General features: G+C 41.1%; 1 protein-coding gene across 1 annotated transcript in view; it reads right to left on the bottom strand.

Moving 5' to 3' along the window:
- Positions 1-17,855, bottom strand: part of LOC136610023 (dynein axonemal heavy chain 3-like) — a 1,175,415-nt gene that overhangs the window by 215,150 nt on the left and 942,410 nt on the right. Inside the window, exons 60-61 of the mRNA XM_066589293.1 lie at positions 11,928-12,086; positions 9,460-9,567 (exon numbers count right to left, since the gene is read on the bottom strand). Of these exons, the coding sequence (XP_066445390.1) occupies positions 9,460-9,567; positions 11,928-12,086 (267 nt within the window). The remainder of the gene's footprint in view (positions 1-9,459; positions 9,568-11,927; positions 12,087-17,855) is intronic.

The following is a 17,855-nucleotide window of genomic DNA, read 5'->3' as shown; positions in this document are numbered from 1 at the left end:
GAAACTCCTGCTCCTCTATCACACACAGACAGGGACATACACACATGCAGCAACAGCAGCATGGAGAACATTGTACAGCAGTGTTGAGCAGCGTAAGCATAAATATATCATTTGGGTGAGATAGAACCAGGGACATAGCTATTGGGGTGCAGAGGTTGTAGTTGCTACCTGGCCCTGGAGCCTTAAGGGGCCCAAGGGCTTCTATATCATATAAGAAAACACCAGTATTATGCATAGCACATAGATGGTTGGGGGGCATGTTACAGATTTTGCATTGGGGCCCACTATATTTAGCCTCTATCTAATCTTTTAAGATTCTAGTTATGCCCTCACCAGCTAGTATTGCATCAATGGCCTTCTTAAGAGACCCAATAATGCAGAGAAAAGTTGTGGGAGGGCCCCTATGCTGAACTTATGCATCCAGGCCCAGGAGCCTTTAGCTATGCCTCTGGATAGAACATATACTATATAGCAGTTTGCGTGCATCTCTGTCTATCTTTCTCACTCAAGCTTTCTACAGCTGCTACTTCCTCAACCCTTGAAATCTATGGACAGCAGTTGTAACCTATTTCCATGATAAAGTTAAATTGACATCTTCATCTCTACTTTTCTCAAGAAGGGTTTTAGCAGTGAATTTTAAAGGTAGAGATTAGTGCAGGAACAGGAACTGTGTGTGGGAGTGAGGGGTACAGAAGTGGCTGATAATTGAAGTAGATTTTTCCGTAAAAAGATATATTATAAGGTTTCTCATCTGTGTGTTCCATTGATTTATGCAAAGTTTGTTGAAACAGTGACTTTTTAACTCTTTGGCTTGCTGTGCACATTAGATAGCTGTTGAATGAATGCCCAACAGCTCTTTCTCCTTACATTCCCCATACACACTTATCTCAGCTGAGCATGCATGCATTCTGGATGGGAAAAGGCGAGTAAGCTATTGCTAGAAACCTTTTTCAGCACCTTATCTCCCCGAAACAAAAGGAATAGGCAAGTTAAAATCCAACTGCCCTATCATCGTCTCCCTCAATATCTACCATCAGAATGGAGAGGGAATTGGGATGAACCCATACATAGTAGATGATTGGTCAGTTTCTCCAAAATTTGAGTTTTGCTGATATCAAACTACTAACGACAACTTGTCAGTTAGTATGTAAGTGCTTTTTATGCTCTGCCCCTGGTGACATCATCGCTCCACCCCCCGGGCGACATCATCGAAGGTCCTACAACATATATAAAACACAGAGCCTGACCAATAGAAGAAAAACATAGTTAGGGCTCCTGTGGGAAATGCTCCTTAAAGTTCATATTAGTAAGGTGACTTTTGGTCAGTGGAACTTTCAATACCCCTCACTCCTCATCTCCTGGGTTTGAAACTTTATGTTAGCATGTTAATTTTGTTCAATAGCATTTGGCAACTCAGAATTTTTGGAAAGCAGTGGTGGATCTGGTTTTTCAGAACTGGAAAATCGTGTTGCCATTTGAGCTTATGACTCTCCTCTTCCACTATTGGGCAGAGGTTAAGAAATTACCATTACATTCATACAATTCTTTTGGTGCCGAAACTGTTGCTTTCTCCTTAAGGCTTCAACTAACTATATGATCTATGAATGAGTTCATCCAACAACTAACAAAAAACAAAATGCAATGAAGCCCTAGCCGAGTCTCCAGCTTTCAAGGGCTTCATTGCATTTAGTTTTTTTGGCTCTTTCATTAGCAAACCTCTCTCTGAGCATCTATCTGGTTAAGCTAGTTCCAAACTATCTAGGAACTTAGACTGGGCAGTATCCATTGATTGCTAATGGGGCTAATTCTCCAGTTCTTAACTAATATATAGATTCCTTTTGAGGCAGGAGAAGGATATACGACTAGTGTCGCTGTTTATAAGAGCATAGGGGATTGGTACCCATGCCTTACAGCTAAACATTCTACCCTAGCACATATAGGCATTGTCCTGATCACTCTAATATTTAGAGCATTTCTGGTTCTTTCTTTTCCCCCATTCTTTTGAGGGAAGATAGGACCAGTGTACACAAGGTCCGAGCACAGGGGATTGTTTACTCGTGTTTGTTATTGGAACCATTACTCTATCATTGACATTTTTATGCACGCTCAAATATTTTTTATTAGGGTCAATAAATCTATAGTCCTCGTTTTCTTAGGGCTCCTGATGAAGTCGCAATTTGCGACAGAAATGCGTCGAGCCGTTTAGAACATCGAGTGTATTGAGCTACTATTAACATTAAGTGTATCTACTCTCTAACTGTTGAGCCATTGTTAACAACAAATTTAGCTACTCTGCAATTCTATTTGAGCTAATCAATGTGTATTAGGGCTGGGGTGCGTCTATATGAACAACCAGATTTATCCAGACTAAGGCCACCTGCAGACGGGCGGGTTGGATCCGGCAGCGAGGATTCTCGCCGCGGGACCCGACCCGAGTGCCTACAGGGACCAGCGCGTACTCACCCGCGCCCGCCGGCTCCGGCTGTTTGATGTGCCGGCTTGCCGGGCAGCCGGCGCATGCGCAGACTGGAGTCGGCGGCAGGTGAGTGGCATTTCTGTGCAGGGCTCTGCGAGTCCCGCACAGAAATAGAGCATGCCGCGATTTGTTTGCTGTGCAAGATTTTGCGTGGCCAAATCGTGGCCATCTGCATAGCAGTGCGTTTGTTAACGCAATCCTATGCAGGTTTCCAGCGGCGGAAATTCCGCAGGAAATCCCGCGGCGGAATTTCCGCCCATGTGCAGGCAGCCTAAGACTACCCTTTGCCTGTCTGAAAGCACCAAACTAATTGTTTGGCCTTAACTGTGCCTGTACTGCTATAACAGTGGACATGCTGACGGAACTGTATTTGCTCCATTTTCTTAGGTTGGGCCCCCAGGACATATTATGAGCACATTAAAAAACACGGAACACTCACATCAGCTAAAACCATGCTTTTGCTCTATAAGCGCCATCTATGGGCCATATGAGGAACTGGAAGTCTATGGTGTTTTAACCAAATATATATTTGTTACCTCTCTGTGGGAATATACGTTTTTAGAGGTTATTATTAAAAGTTAAATTTTAATTAGGAGTCAAATTAGTGAAAAGTACTTTAAATAAAAAGTAATTTCCCTGCGGCTGTGATACCCCTATCCATCAACTAAAATATTTATTTATGTCGAGAAGCTTGAGACTGAATGATTTAACCCCTTAACGACCAGCCCATAGGCTTTTTACATCCTAGCTTGCTGGGCCTTATTCCCTGAGGATGTAGAAGTATCTTTCCTGCAGGGATTAAGGCCCTGCAAGCTGAGGATGTGGCAGCTCCATGCTGCCAGCTCCGGGAGGTAGCCGGCAACCTGGAGCTGCCATTCCGGGCCGCAGGTCCCCTCCCCCGGTCACATGATCGCCGGCATTTACCAAATGCCGGCGATCATATAAAAGTTGGTAAAAAGTTAAAAAAAGTTAAAGATTCAGCTGCCCCGGTGGATCGGATCCATCGGGGCAGCTGAAAGTACTCACCCGCCTTCGCCGCGATGACCAGCGGTGTCCTAGCCTCCAGGTCCCAGCGGCGCCCTCTGCACATGTGCGCCTGACGTCATACGTCCGGGAAATTTAAAAATTCTTCTTCTCCCGGCTCCCATGTGTAGCCGAGAGCAGAGGGATGTTACCGGGAGCCACTGTATGTGGTTCCCGGTCACATGATCGCTGCTATCTAATGGATACTTAAACTTTTTGGATGAAAACTATGGATGAAACTTAAACTTTTTTTTTCTTTTTTTTTTAACTTTTTCAAAACTTTTTTTTACTTTACATGATTGCTGTTATCCATTGGATAGCAGCGATCATGTGACTAGGAACCGCACACAACAATCCCTGGTAACATCTCTCCACTCCCAACTACACATGTTAGCCAGGAGCCAGAGATATTTTAACCCCTTAATGACATGGCTTATTTTGACGTTGAGGACCAAACAATTTTTGGCGGATTTTCATCTCCATTTTTCAAAAGCCATTACTTTCTTATTTTTCTGTCGACACGGCCGTATAAGGGCTTGTTTTTTGCGTTGCGAGCTGTATTTTTAATGGTGCCATTTTTGTGTACATAAGACTATATTGTAAAACTTTTATTATTTTTTTTATGATAACAGGGAGAGAAAACACATCAATTCTGCCATAGATTTTTTGGTGTTTTTTTTTACAGCGTTAATCATGCAGCATAAATTACACAATACATTTTTTCTGCAGGTCGGTACGGTTACAATGATACCAAAATTCTTATATTTTTTTTATAAATCTTTTTTGGAAATCTTTTTTTTTTCTATATCGCTGTATTCAAAGTCCTGTAACTTTTTTATTTTTCTATGTACGGAGCTCTATGAGGGCTTATTTTTTGCGAGACGAGCTGTAGTTTTTATTGGTACCATTTTGGGGAATATACAGCTTTTTGATCAATTTTTTTGCATTTTTTTACGCTTTTTGCCGTATACAAAATAAAAAGTGTGTTTAATTTTTTGTACACGTTGTTACGGACGCATCAATAGCAAATATGTGCCATTTTAATTTTTTTTTTACCTTTTTTATGGTAGTATTAGAAAAAGCACAAAAAAAGGGTTTTTCTTTTACATTTTTCTTTTTTTTTTACACAATTTGGGTCCCTCTGAGGGACTTACAACACTGTACTGTTGATCACTGTGATAAGGCATGGCAGAGCAACTGCCCTGCCATGCCTTATCGCTTATACAGCGATCATAGTCATTGGCACTACAGGACGCCAGTGTCTGGCGTCCTGTTGCCATGGTGACAGACCGGGCTCTCTGCGATTATATAGCGAGAGCCCGGCAACTTCACAGAGGGAGCGTGCTCCCTCTGTGAACCCTTCCCGTGCCGCGATCTACTTAGATCATGGCAGGGAAGGGGTTAACAGCGGGGAGCGCATCTCCGATGCCCCCCCACGGTTGCAGCGGGTGTCCGGCTATCACTGAGAGCTGGCTCCCGCTGCGGGATATCTCGCGCTATTCCTATGACGTAAGGGTACATTATTTTGCGGGAAGTATCACCCTGCCATGACGTACCCTTACAGGGTTAAATTTCCTGGGTCACACACACTTCTGCGCACGAGTCTGACGTATGACGTCCAGCACACATGAGCTGAAGGTGCCGTTGGGCCTGGGAGGCCAGAACACCATGGGACATTGGGGAAGACAGGGGTGAGTACTTTCAGCTGCCCTGATGGATCCGATCCATCGGGGCAGCTGAATATTTAAATTTTATTTACTTTTTATTGACTTTCATATGATCGCCAGCATTTGGTAAATGGCAGCGATCATGTGACTGTAGCATATTTTAATCCCCAGAGGGAGCATGTTTTTTCATCCCTGGGGATTAAAGCTCAGCAAGCTAGGATGTAAAAACACAATGGGATGGTCACTAAGGGGTTAAACAGAAACAACACTTACTGGACATATGTTGGCTAAGGTGTAAGCACCGAAATGTGTTGCCTTTTACATTAGAGTACCGGATTACATCTCCATGGATCCTAGTGTATCCTCCTTTGACGTTGGAGTCGACACTTCAAGGAGGGGGCTTCTGATCATCATACCCCCCCCCCCCCTGTCCAGTAAGTGTTGTTCCTCTGCCTTTTTTTTCTGGATAGATATATTCTTTTACCACAGTATCATGAAGTGCAGGGACAAGTTTTTCTAACAGTATATTGTCTATATTTCTTACACTAGGGAACAGGCACAAGATGAAAATACTGCAGAGAGAAAAGGGGGAACAAACTGACACTAACTAGAGACAAAACACTAACCAATCTTCACAGGGCAAAAAAACACAAGACACTTCACAAGACCAGAAACCCTAACAGAAACAGACTCACTGGGCTGTTTTCATCTTCTTCAGCCTATGAGAAAAATACAGAAGAGAGATGTTGACCGTTCGGCATCCAGCACCAAATAACAATGCACATGAGCGGGCAGGATCCACACATGCACCAAGAGAACTCCAGTGCCGTGACACCATCTTCTTTGAGAAGATCATTTTTTAATGCAATTCTGCGTGCTCGTCTCAAATATACTTCACTGTATATATATTAGAAAAATGTAATTTTACATTCTATAAACAAATACATTAAAAACATAAAAGTAGGAACATAATTTTAAATTTACATATTTGGTGGCCATAGTGCACTCAGAGCTAATAACAAATAAATCATCACTTCATTTGTCCAACAAGTGGAGATTTCCAGCAAATAATTATTTCCATTCATTTACTTGGGATCACTTAAACTGTTTCACATTGTTCACAGATGGGTTTGCATAGAGAAATGCTTTCTTGTATATGAGTAGAAATATAAGAACTGGCATGTTATTAGGTTAGTAGGATAATCTTGAAATCTCATTTCTCATATTAGTTCATTTTCATGCAGCTGACTAATGCCACTACAAAAGGCTCTGCATGAAAAATATGTAGTCATTTGAAGAAAACAACTGATGCTGTTGTAGAATTATATTGCTTATCATGAGCTCTAAAACTTATCTTCAAGTCTTTTTTTTAACAAATTGTTAAAACCTTTTAACCCTTTCCAAACCAATGTGTATCCTGGTTTTCCTAGGGGGCTTACTCTTTTTCTGCCATTATACAACGGCGCTATATGCTGGCTAAAGCCAATACTGCATGAGGTGACACGTTGGATAGGCTCTGACAGCAGAGAGGCTGGCAACATACGGTAAGAGAACCCCGACGGACGTCTTCCAACATCGGAGCTGTACAGCCTTAAATCATAATGTCTTCAGAGGTCAGACAGTGGATTGGAAAGGGTTAATGCTGGAAAATTTTCACGTACTTGAGGCATGGCAAGATGCAAAGTTGCCATTGATTTGAGCAATGTCACATGTTTCATAATAAATATAAACAGTGTAAACTTTTTGCCCAGCATGTCCCGTGATCTGCTTTGTAAGGCAAAGTCTGTTATTGGACATTAATAATACACTCAGAGCTGATATTAACACCCATATCCCACCCATATTACCCCCCTATAATGGCTAAGGAGGAATATCTCATTTATTTAATTTTTATACTACATAGTTGTCAACATTTGGAATACGTTTACTAAGAACACTTTGGCGTTGACAAGGCATTGTTTATTGGGATGTGGCTTGTAGTGGGCATGGCTTGTATTGTTTGCCATAATATACATTTTTTTTCAAATTTCCTGGAGTTTTTCCTTGCTGTAATGACTTTACAATGAGGACAGTATAGTAGGAGGGGATTTCTTGCAATAATAATCTCAGGTGCCTTTTGCTGTTAAAGTTATAGTTTTCATAAAGTCTGGATAAGCCTTTTAATTCAATCCAGACCAGATCTCCTAATTCAGAATCCGAAATATAGACCTTAAACCAAACACCAATTTTCAAACCTCATACCATATGCCAAACCAGACTTTACTATTCAGACCCTAAACTAAACCCCCCATTTAGTTCCCAGAGCCCATAATTCGACCAGCATAAAACAGAAACCACACCAGACTCCATACCAGCCTCAATATTCAGACCTCAGACCACACTCCAAAATGAAGATCCAAATCCAAAAATTAAGACCATTTTAATTTCTCACCTCTCCTTACTCCTCTTCTGCAGGCCATGCTCCCAATTGAATGAGAGAGAACTGCTGTATTATTACCCACTACTACAAAATATTTAGTTCCAGTGCATAGCATCTCTTGCAAACAGCTGATCAGCAGAGGTGAGGTACATTGGATGCCCACTACTCTGATATTCGTGACCTATGCTGAGGATAGGTCATCAATAATGTATACAATGAATGACTAGTGTATATTCGGTAAATATAGTAAACATATGTTAAAAAACATATTCTGTTTTTTGTTTTTTTTAATCACTTTTATTGCATTTTTTGGGGTCAGTGTCTTTTTGTCAACATGTAGCATGCATTAGATAGAGTGTTTTTTCAGACATTTTTCCATACACCACTTAAACGCATTTACAAGCTAACAAAAACATGCTACAAAAGAGTATGCATAAAGGGAGCCCTAGGAAGTGTTCTTCTAGATGGTCTTTTGAATAAGTTCATGTACAAAATATTTCTATATTTTAGAAATTGGGAGCACTTATTTCTAATTTTCCGACAAAATCTATTTTTTGCATATCACTAATTAATAATTAACTTCTGGGTCTAATGAAACCCCTGAAGTCTAAAACGATCCAGGTTCATTTCACCAGTATGGTCCTGGGGCCATAGCTTAATTAATTTAATACATGGTTAATCGTAATGAATGATACAAAGACTTTTAGAAAAAAGGTACCAAAAAGCAATGATTATTAAACCAAGCCATGAACTGAATATTCTATTAAGTATTTGGATAAAGTAATGTTAATCTTTAATTGTTCATTTAAAGGGCTTTTCCCTTTGAACATACATAGTTTAAAGAAGAGAAATAAAGTTACATTAATATTGCAATATATATCAAAAGTTTTAGAATAACTGGGGGACAGTTTTATTTTGCTTTGCACTGTTCATGCAGTACAATTAGCAGCAATCAGATAATCATCTAGAGCACGTTAAGGGTTAGAACTACTGAGGATTAAAGACAACAATGGAATAACAAAGTAGAAATTATGAGAAAAAAAGAAAACAAAGAACACCACCAGAATTTCAAACCACAGATGTAGCCGTCACCTGTTTAGTGCAGCAGAAATGGGAACCCACTTTAAGTGTTTGTTTTAGTATTACTTTATGCTGTTGAAATACTGATTGAAACCATGTAAAAGTTGACAATTATTTTCCCTAAAAATCATACAAAAAAGTTCTATCTATCAGACCTGTAAGTACTAAAACAGCTCCACTTTGTCTGGTAATTAAAGGAGAGCAACAGCCTGATCCTGACGTGGTTCAAAGAGAATATTTAGAACTGCAAGGGTACTTTTTAAATTGAGAAAAACTTCTGAAAACTAACATAACATAGTATGTAAGGCCGGAAAAAGACGTATATTCATCCAGTTCAGCCTATTACCCCCCAATGTTGATCCAGAGGAAGGCAAAGTAACCCCCAATTAGGTAGAAGGCAATTTTCCACATTTAAGAGAAAAATTTCCTTCCTGACTCTAATCTGGCAATCAGAATAATCCCCGGATCAACAACCCTTTTGAAGTTATTAATGATTATAACATTTTGTCCAGTCCAGTCCCTTCTTGAACTCTTTTATCGAATTTGCTATCACCACGTTCCATAGTCTCACTCCTCTTACACTAAAGAACTCCCTTCTATGTCGGAGAAGAAACCTTCTTTCCTCTAGACACAGAGGATGCCCCCTTGTTACACACAAGATACCCCCTTGTTTAAGGGAAAAAATTCTCAGAAAAGAAAATATTTATGTATAGGATGCATAGATTAATGACAAAAATTGTACATAGAAGTAAGAAACAAATATGCACATACAAAAAGTAGCTATATTGGCCTACCTTCAATGAATCCAAAAACTTCATGTCTCCTAACATTTTTTTTGAAGAAGGCCAGAAGTCATCAATAATTTTTCCATTTTGATCAGTCCTCTTTTCTGGCTTAATTCCCTTGTAATACAAAAAAATACATGCTCTTTCAATATTGGGGAAAAGGAGAGATAAGCTGCTTTTAAACAACTCAAGCACTGGACCAAGGCAAACACTAGATAGGAAGAAAATTTAAATGCAATGTAATGGAAAAGAAATGGAAAGAAAAAGTCCATGCTGTTTCGATCCATGTTCCCCAAAGGATTAGACATACTTGCCAACTTTTAGAAATTGTTTTCAGGAAGAATCAAGGGAAAGGGTATACATAGTGTGTGGTGCAAAATATTTTGGCATAGACCACACCCCTTTCCACAGTCCACATCCCCTTTTTACATGCCATGATGAGATATGGTGCACATATTTGCCCTCGTATATCAGTAAGGCCGCCTGCAGACGAGCGGAAATCCCGCCGCGGGATTTCCCGCGGGATTTCCGCCGCTGAAAGTCTGCATAGGAGTGCATTACAATACGCACTCCTATGCAGACGGCCGTGGTTTGGCCGCGCGAAATCTCGCGCGGCAAACAAACCGCGGCATGTTCTAATTTTCTGCGGGGCACGCACTCACCTGGCCGCCGGCTCCGGTCTGCGCATGCGCCGGCTGCGCGGCAGCCGGCACATCAAAGAGCCGGGGCCGCCAGGCGCGGGTGAGTACGCGCTCGTCCCTGCAGGCTCTGGGGTCGGATCGCGCGGCGAGATTTCTCGCTGCCGGATCCGACCCGCTCGTGTGCAGGCGGCCTATGTATATGGCCGTTTTCAGTGATTGTTTGTTTTTATATTTCCCTTTCTGTTATACATATAATGCTACAGTTTATATGCAGTGACTGCTGGCTTCCCTTTGAAAAATCAGCTGATTGCTGGGTGCTAGAGTAGGACCTGGGGTGACCACCTTTTTGCCCCGCATTGTGGGAGGGGTTACTCATCTTTGCACAATCATTTTAACTGCGCATAGCATTTCCATCGCTATTCCCTTCTGCGGCTGTGACAGCTGCAGCAGAGGATTCCTTGGATGTGAAAAACACAGGGGTTTCAGCGCCGACCCCATTGAGAACATGCAAAGAAGATCGCGATCCTCTGCTACAGCTGTGACAGCTGTGGTAGAGGATTTCTTCATCTCTGTCAGGAGTCTCCTCATCACTGAACACTGTGACAGCACTGTCACAGTGCTCACTGACAAGGGGACTCCATGCGGGATGAAGAATTCCCCTGCCACAGCTGTCACAGCTATGGCACAGGAGCGCAATGTTCTCCCATTGCTTTCAATGGGGCCAGCACTTCTGTAGCCCCTATTGAAACCAATGAGATGACGGCAAGCCTTGCAGGGATTTTCAGAGAAGGGCTTTAAATATAACCCCTTCCCTGAAAATCATCCCTAGGTGGTATAAAACAATAATGTGTGTATATATATATATATATATATATATATATATACATATACACACACACACACACATATATACTCACCTCACCGCCGCTGTGGAGCTCGGGCCCGTCTAGCTGCTTGATCCCCCTACACTGCTCTGAAGCTCTTTCAGCAGGTGGGGATTTAAAATCCTCGCCTGCTGAAAGGGCTGTGCCTAATTGGCTGAGCGCTCAGCCAATCACAGGCAGTGCTCAGCCATTCATTGAATGACAGCTGAGCGTTGCCTGTGATTGGTCACAGCGCTCAGCCAATCACAGGCAGCGCTGAGCCATTCATTGAATTCAGCATTGAACCAGCAATGCTGCAGTTCTAAGTTTGAATATGATCAAGGACATCTGTATGGAGTTTGTATGTGCTGTGTGTTGTTCTCCTCCTCCACATAAGAAAGAAGCATGGTGGCTCAGTTGTTAGCACTTTTGTTTTGCAGTGATGGAGTCCTAGGTTCAAATCTGACAGAAGGCAATATCTGCATAGAGTTTTCCAGTGCTATGCAGATGTTATCTTTGGTCAGATTTAAACGAAGGACCCTAATACTGCAAGGCAACACCGCCAACCATTGAGCTATACACCCATAGTACTTGTTTTAGGGATTTTGTGAATCTAAACTTCTGGTTAGGCAGAAACTAACCACCTAAGTTTCGTGTTCTTAGCAAACCAAATTTTTCGCAAACTTTGACCTGAACTCGGGTTCTACAGGTTCAGTTCATTCATCTCTACTGACAATATTCAGAGACTGTTAAAAGGTCTACTGTATTCACCTACTGTATGCTGCATTGGGGCATCTCTGTTATATATAGCCACTGATTTAGGTAGGATTTCCTTTTGTTTACCATCTGACTCCCTTCAGCTTTCCAATTGCATAGGATATACTTTTTTGTTTCATTCAATGATTAGTATGACTTTTTTCTAAAATAGAAGGTGTATCATTTTTGATAATAGTGATCACTAATATATAATTACCTTTAAAATGCAAATTGCAGCCAAAGTAAGGCGGACTCCAGATGGAGGATTCTGCATGGTTTTCAGTAGAGTGATGTCACTGGCTTTTAATGTATCCAGTGCAGCAATAGCAGCATTTAATGCAGGTATTGCAACGCTCAACTTTTGCTCACATTCTTCCTGCAAACACAAACCATGAACATAATTAACATTAGCAAAAAGTAACAATGCTTCAATTATTATTTTAAAAAAGGACTCATCAGTCTGGAAACATCCTGAGTGTAGCGTATTATTGATGACAGATCATAAGCACATATTGTTCTTTCAGAGGAATCCTGTGACATGTACAGTAACGTGTCTGGACTTACTGTAGGCCATATTTACATGGCTGATATTCTCCTGTGAGTTTTGGGCATTACCAGATGCCAAACGCACGCAGAATACAACTTATTATTCGCAATGGGTGTATTTACATGTGAGATTTTCGCAGCAAGATAGAGAAATTACAACATGTTCTATTCCGCCGAAAATTTGTCCATTATTTTCTATGGGTGAGTTAAAAAAAAAATCGCACCACATTTGCATGTTAATGAGAGTTTAATGCGAGTTGCAATTTTCCTACTGAAACAACATACGATTTTCAGGCATGTGAAAAACACATGTTCAGTGATGCGATGCATTTTTCTCGCAAAGCGCATCACACTCACAGGTAAAATCATGGGTTTAAGGGTGCAATATCAGTCCAAATTTCTCAAAGCGATATCGCACTCTCCCATGTAAATGTAGCCTAATGCTGATAGCTTGTACTAGGGTCCTGGATTTTTCTATGACCATGGAAGCCTGGCTCTTACTAAGGACATCGCTAAATCCAAGAGTACCTATACCTCTACCCCTTATCTCACACACAATATCTCAGATTTATAAGACCCTTGTTTTCAATGCTTCCCTTCAACTATTTCATGTAGTATTATTTCATATAGGAAGGGAGCTCAATAAATATTTCCCACTGTCCAGTATAGCAATTTTTCCAACTAATTGCTTGAACATACTCGCTAAGGCACTACTCGCTCGAGTAATGTGCTTTAGACGAGTATCTCCCTGCTCGTCCCTGAAGATTCGGGGGCCGCTGCGGAGCGGGGAGCGGCGGGGGAGAGCGGGGAGGAACGGAGGGGAGATCTCTCTCTCCCTCTCTCCCGCCCGCTCTCCCCTGCTCCCCGCCGCAACTCACCTGTCAGCTGCGGCGGCTCCGGAATCTTTAGGGACGAGCAGGGAGATACTCGTCTAAAGCACATTACTCGAGCAAGTAGTGCTTTAGCGAGTATACTCGCTCATCCCTAATCCCCACCCAAAAAAAACCAGACTCAGACCCTTTTCATATTTGTGTTTTGCCTCTGTTGAGCCTGTTCGTCTCTGTTCCATTTTTGGAGCAGGGAAACAGAATTAAAACAGAAATTAACATGACAATTATCTTTCCCATGGATTTCAATAGGTTTTCAAAAAAACTAAAAATCTTCAGTTTGCTTCAGTTCGATTTTCCTTTTTTTATTTTTTTTTATTTTTTTTTACCAGGGGACCAAACACGTGTATGGAACACAGCAGGAGGGGGAATTGCTGAATATATGCTGTTTTATTATATTATCACATAGTGAGCTGCATTTACAGACAGGATGCAACTTGGAAAACCCCTTTAAACCTTTGCAATACAATTTTGGATTCAGAGTTTCCTAGGGGGCTTTCTCTTTCTGCCATTACACAATGGCACCATCTGCTGGCTAGAACCAGTACTGCGGTATGTGACATGCTGGAGAGGCTGACCGACAACAGAGTGGCCAGAAATCTACAGTAAGAATACCCTGCCGGACATCTTCCGACATCGGAGCTGTACAGCCTTCAATCAGAATGTCTTTAGATGCAGACAGTGGATTGGAAAGGGTTAACCTATCATCCTACAGTGTTTATCTAAAAGAAAAGCCATCCTAAAGGAGACAGACTTCACTTGCTTCACATTAGGGGAAAAAAACCTTCCCAACTCTACTATAGCAGGCAGAATAAATCCTTGGATCAATTATCCAACTGTAGCAAACTGTGATATTATTTGTCAAAAGAAACGTGATACTAGATTCTTTAAATATATTACATAATTTCAGAGGCTACGATTTCTAGCCCTTTCTGTGCCCTTCTTATGGGGATTTTTCCTAATTCCTTATTTCTAGGATTTGCCCTGTCTTCTTTGCCTTTCAATACAACCCATGATCCCATTATGCATAAGTCAATCAATGCATTCAGTTTACTAATGTTAAAGTGAATATAGCGTTACACTTATTCTACAGCATCGCCAACTTCGCTTTCCCGTCATACTTGCTAAATTTTTCCTGCTACCAGCATCAGGGGTCTAATCTGTATGTGGCATCACTGTCTGCATTTCTGTCATTGTACTGTTTATACTGATTGTACTGAATTGTATACTAGTATATACACTGACAAGCCAAATGTCATAGGATAGCAGCATATAAATTGATTATGAAGTAGCATTACCTCAGATGATGGCTTGGGAATGCCCACACCTGTATAAGTTGTGAGGTATCATCCATCATGTGAGGATGAACACTGGCAAGCATGCTTATGGCAAAGCAATGTGAATTATTCAAGTTCGAATGAGGCCTGATAGCTGGTGCCAGACAGATGCCAGACATGCCATTTCTGAAGTCGTGCAGGCGTTTAATATTCCTCAATCCAATGTTACATGTGTACTGGGAAAATATCATAGAAGACAATATCACCCACAGTGGACAGCGCAGTGTTTGCTTACAGGTCCTTAAGAGTCACAACCAACAGTGTCTGTCTAGAATTAGCCATACAAATAGACAAGTGACTCTGGCAGAAATCCCATCCATATTCAATGCAGGAAGCCTCAGACGCATATCCTGCAGGTCAGTGCAGCATTATTTAGTTTCTATGAGATATAGAAGCAGAAGACCCATGAGAGTGCCTCTGTTAACACCACAACACTGGACAGAGCACCTCACCTGGGCTCATGGGGTTGCTAACTAATCCCTATAGGATTAGTAACATGTAGCATGGTCTTATGAGTCATGGTACCAATTGTTTCAAGCTAATAATAGGGTTTGTGTGTGGTGTAGACACCAAGAAGCCATGGACCCTAGTTGTCAGCAAGACACTGTTCAGGCTGCTGGTGGTTCCATACTAGTGTATGTTGTGTTCTTATGGCATAGGGTTCATCCACTGGTCTGCTTAAACATGTCATTGACTGTTGCCTGCTATGTTTCACTGCTTGGTAACCATTTGTAGCTCTTCATGGACTTCATGTACCCCCACAATGATTCTAGCAAGATAATGCAGCATACCATTAAGCCCAATTTGTCCAGAATTCAATTAAGGAGCATTCTGGAGATTTCTTATGCATACTGTAGACTGCACGTTCACCCCACATGAACCTAATCGAGCATTTATGGTCTGTGGTGGAGAGGTCCATTTGCACCCTAAATCCTACACCTACAAATAACCTGCAGCTGTGGTTGGCTATCCAGACAGCACAAGTCAACATTCCTCCAGACGTCTTCTATCCACTTGTGGAATCAATTCCAAGGTGAGTTGCTGCACTTTGACAAATAGAGAGGGTCTTGATTATTATTAGTTCCTGTACCAGGACTTTTGACATGTCATTGTATATCACTGAATTAACATATAATCTTCCTTTCTTCTTTTCTAAAGCTGGTTTACTCTTGAAACAGCCTGCCGTCTTGTAGTATATATCAGGTTCACTCATTAACAAAAGGTCCTGTTGTATATATTGAGCAGACTCAAGAAGTCATTAAATGAACGTCTTTCTAATATTGAACAGGCTTTCCATCGATTACAAAAAAAGGTTTTATTTTATAGACTGAAGAGGATAACTCATCAATTAAGATAAAGTTGTTACATTGAGCGGCCTCACAGATACTTATGAACAAAATAATTACAGTGCTTCACTTAAAGCTATTTTTAACTACTATTGCACTGTGCGGCTACTGATACATATTATCAACTTCTTTGTAACTATTGTGCGCACACAGTGCTTTATGTAAGCTGTAAGGTGTTTGAAACATAGGAGAACATACGAAGCCTTTTACTTTAATCTCATTCCACATAAATATTCCATTCTTTAGTGAACAGTCTTCCACAACAGAATTTCTGTATAGTAAAAAGTCTGTCTTTACTGATAAAAGTCACTTTGTACAGTAAAATGGTTCCTTTGGGCTACATCCGTATGCTTGCTCAGTGATTTACAGGTTGCTTGTACTGCAGATCTTCTCATTTCTCAAAGCCTGAGGTGAATGTCCCATTTATAGTGAGCAGCTACTGAGAGAATGAAAAGTGACTCCACTGTAAATACCGTATAGCAGAAGGGAAACATGGAGGGATTAAACAACTGGTGTGTTACAAACCCATTGATGACAGAATTCATATTGCAAACAGTAAAATGTGTCTCCAGTGTCGTGCCTCTAAAGGCAATTGTTAGGATTTCTGTTGAAAGAAAGAATAAGAGAATCCTTATAGACATTCATGCAAGAATTCATATTGTAATATAAATGATTCTTCTCTTTTAGCATCCGTTTTAGGAGCTGAATGATCCACTGCGGTGTCCTACCGTAGGAAAAGAAATGTACAAAGTCAAGAAGCTCTCTCATAGCGGGATTTTAAGAATCTACTATGGACATATTGATTCGGTTCCCCTCAATTTGATATACTGGTTATGTTTTCTTGATATATTTTAAAATGTATGGTAATGTAAAAAAACTGATATATTACCTAATTTTATTAGGTTGCAGTAAGAGTATAGAGGGGCGAGTGAGGAGAAAACAGGGATTATGCATTTCTATGAAGGCTGGCTGACTCTATTCCAAAATCATAGCCTTGTAGCTGCTAAAATTAATTAGACCCATCTGCAAAAGGAAGATGGTCAGGAGCAAGGCTGCCTGGCATAGGCATCACACACAGTGATAAAATAGAAGAGTTATGAGAACAGTAAACTTTAAAGTTTTATAGGAAATGTACATCAACATGCTCTGCAGTGCTCTATGAGGTTGACTAATGCATATGCTTCAGGCTTAAAACTGTCCGTCCGTCCAGTCCTGTCGAGGAAAATGGCCTACAGATTCATAAATGGGGTAGAGACAAGCTGGATGACATGTAGAATACAACTGCATTATTGGCATCCTCTGCATAGAGAAGCTGGAATAAGTACCCGAGGAATGACACGGATAGGCTGACTGAGAAAATAGGCAGATCAGCCAGCCTATCAGCACTATAGCAAGAGTTTCTCATCTGGTGTCCAACAACAAATGCCTCTGTGCATGTGCTTGGTGCTATGGTGTCACACTTGACGTGTATGTGTTTGAACTTAAGCAGCGCCAGGGCAAAAATGACTATTTTTGGGAAGGATTGAAAAAAAAAAAAAGAATAATAGTGAAAAAAAATTTGATTACTCTAAAGAGATTCCAGCAGAAGTTGCCTTTCATATTTTTTGAAGAGGGGTGTACTATGTGTACAGAGTATTTTGCCTTGCATAAAATACAAAAAAATACTGTTGTGTATAGAGAGTGTATTCTGTACTGTGCATGCTATCTTTCTCCTGGAGAGGCTAGCTTAACTATGTGTATCTGCAAAATTCCCTTTTGTGTTTTAATCACTCTATGGAACAAAAAGGGATCTGAATCCTACACGCGGGTTTCCGCAGGGTAATCTGGCTGTGACCCCAGCCAGCGACCCCACGTACCTGCTTTTTCTGTACTGCGGTTGACCGTCGACGCTCGGTCATGTGCAGTACAGATTTAAACTAAAAAATATTTGTCTTTCCCGCGCCGTCACTAGGCAATGACGCGGGTACTCGCAGCCCATCTGCAATGTCAAGCAGCTGCAGTACAGTAAGTAATATGTTTCTGCTTTGCA

This window comes from Eleutherodactylus coqui, chromosome 2 (assembly GCF_035609145.1).
Source record: "Eleutherodactylus coqui strain aEleCoq1 chromosome 2, aEleCoq1.hap1, whole genome shotgun sequence".
NCBI lineage: Eukaryota > Metazoa > Chordata > Amphibia > Anura > Eleutherodactylidae > Eleutherodactylus > Eleutherodactylus coqui.
Note: the sequence above shows the minus strand (reverse complement) of the source record. Positions and strands in the feature narration are given on the sequence as shown.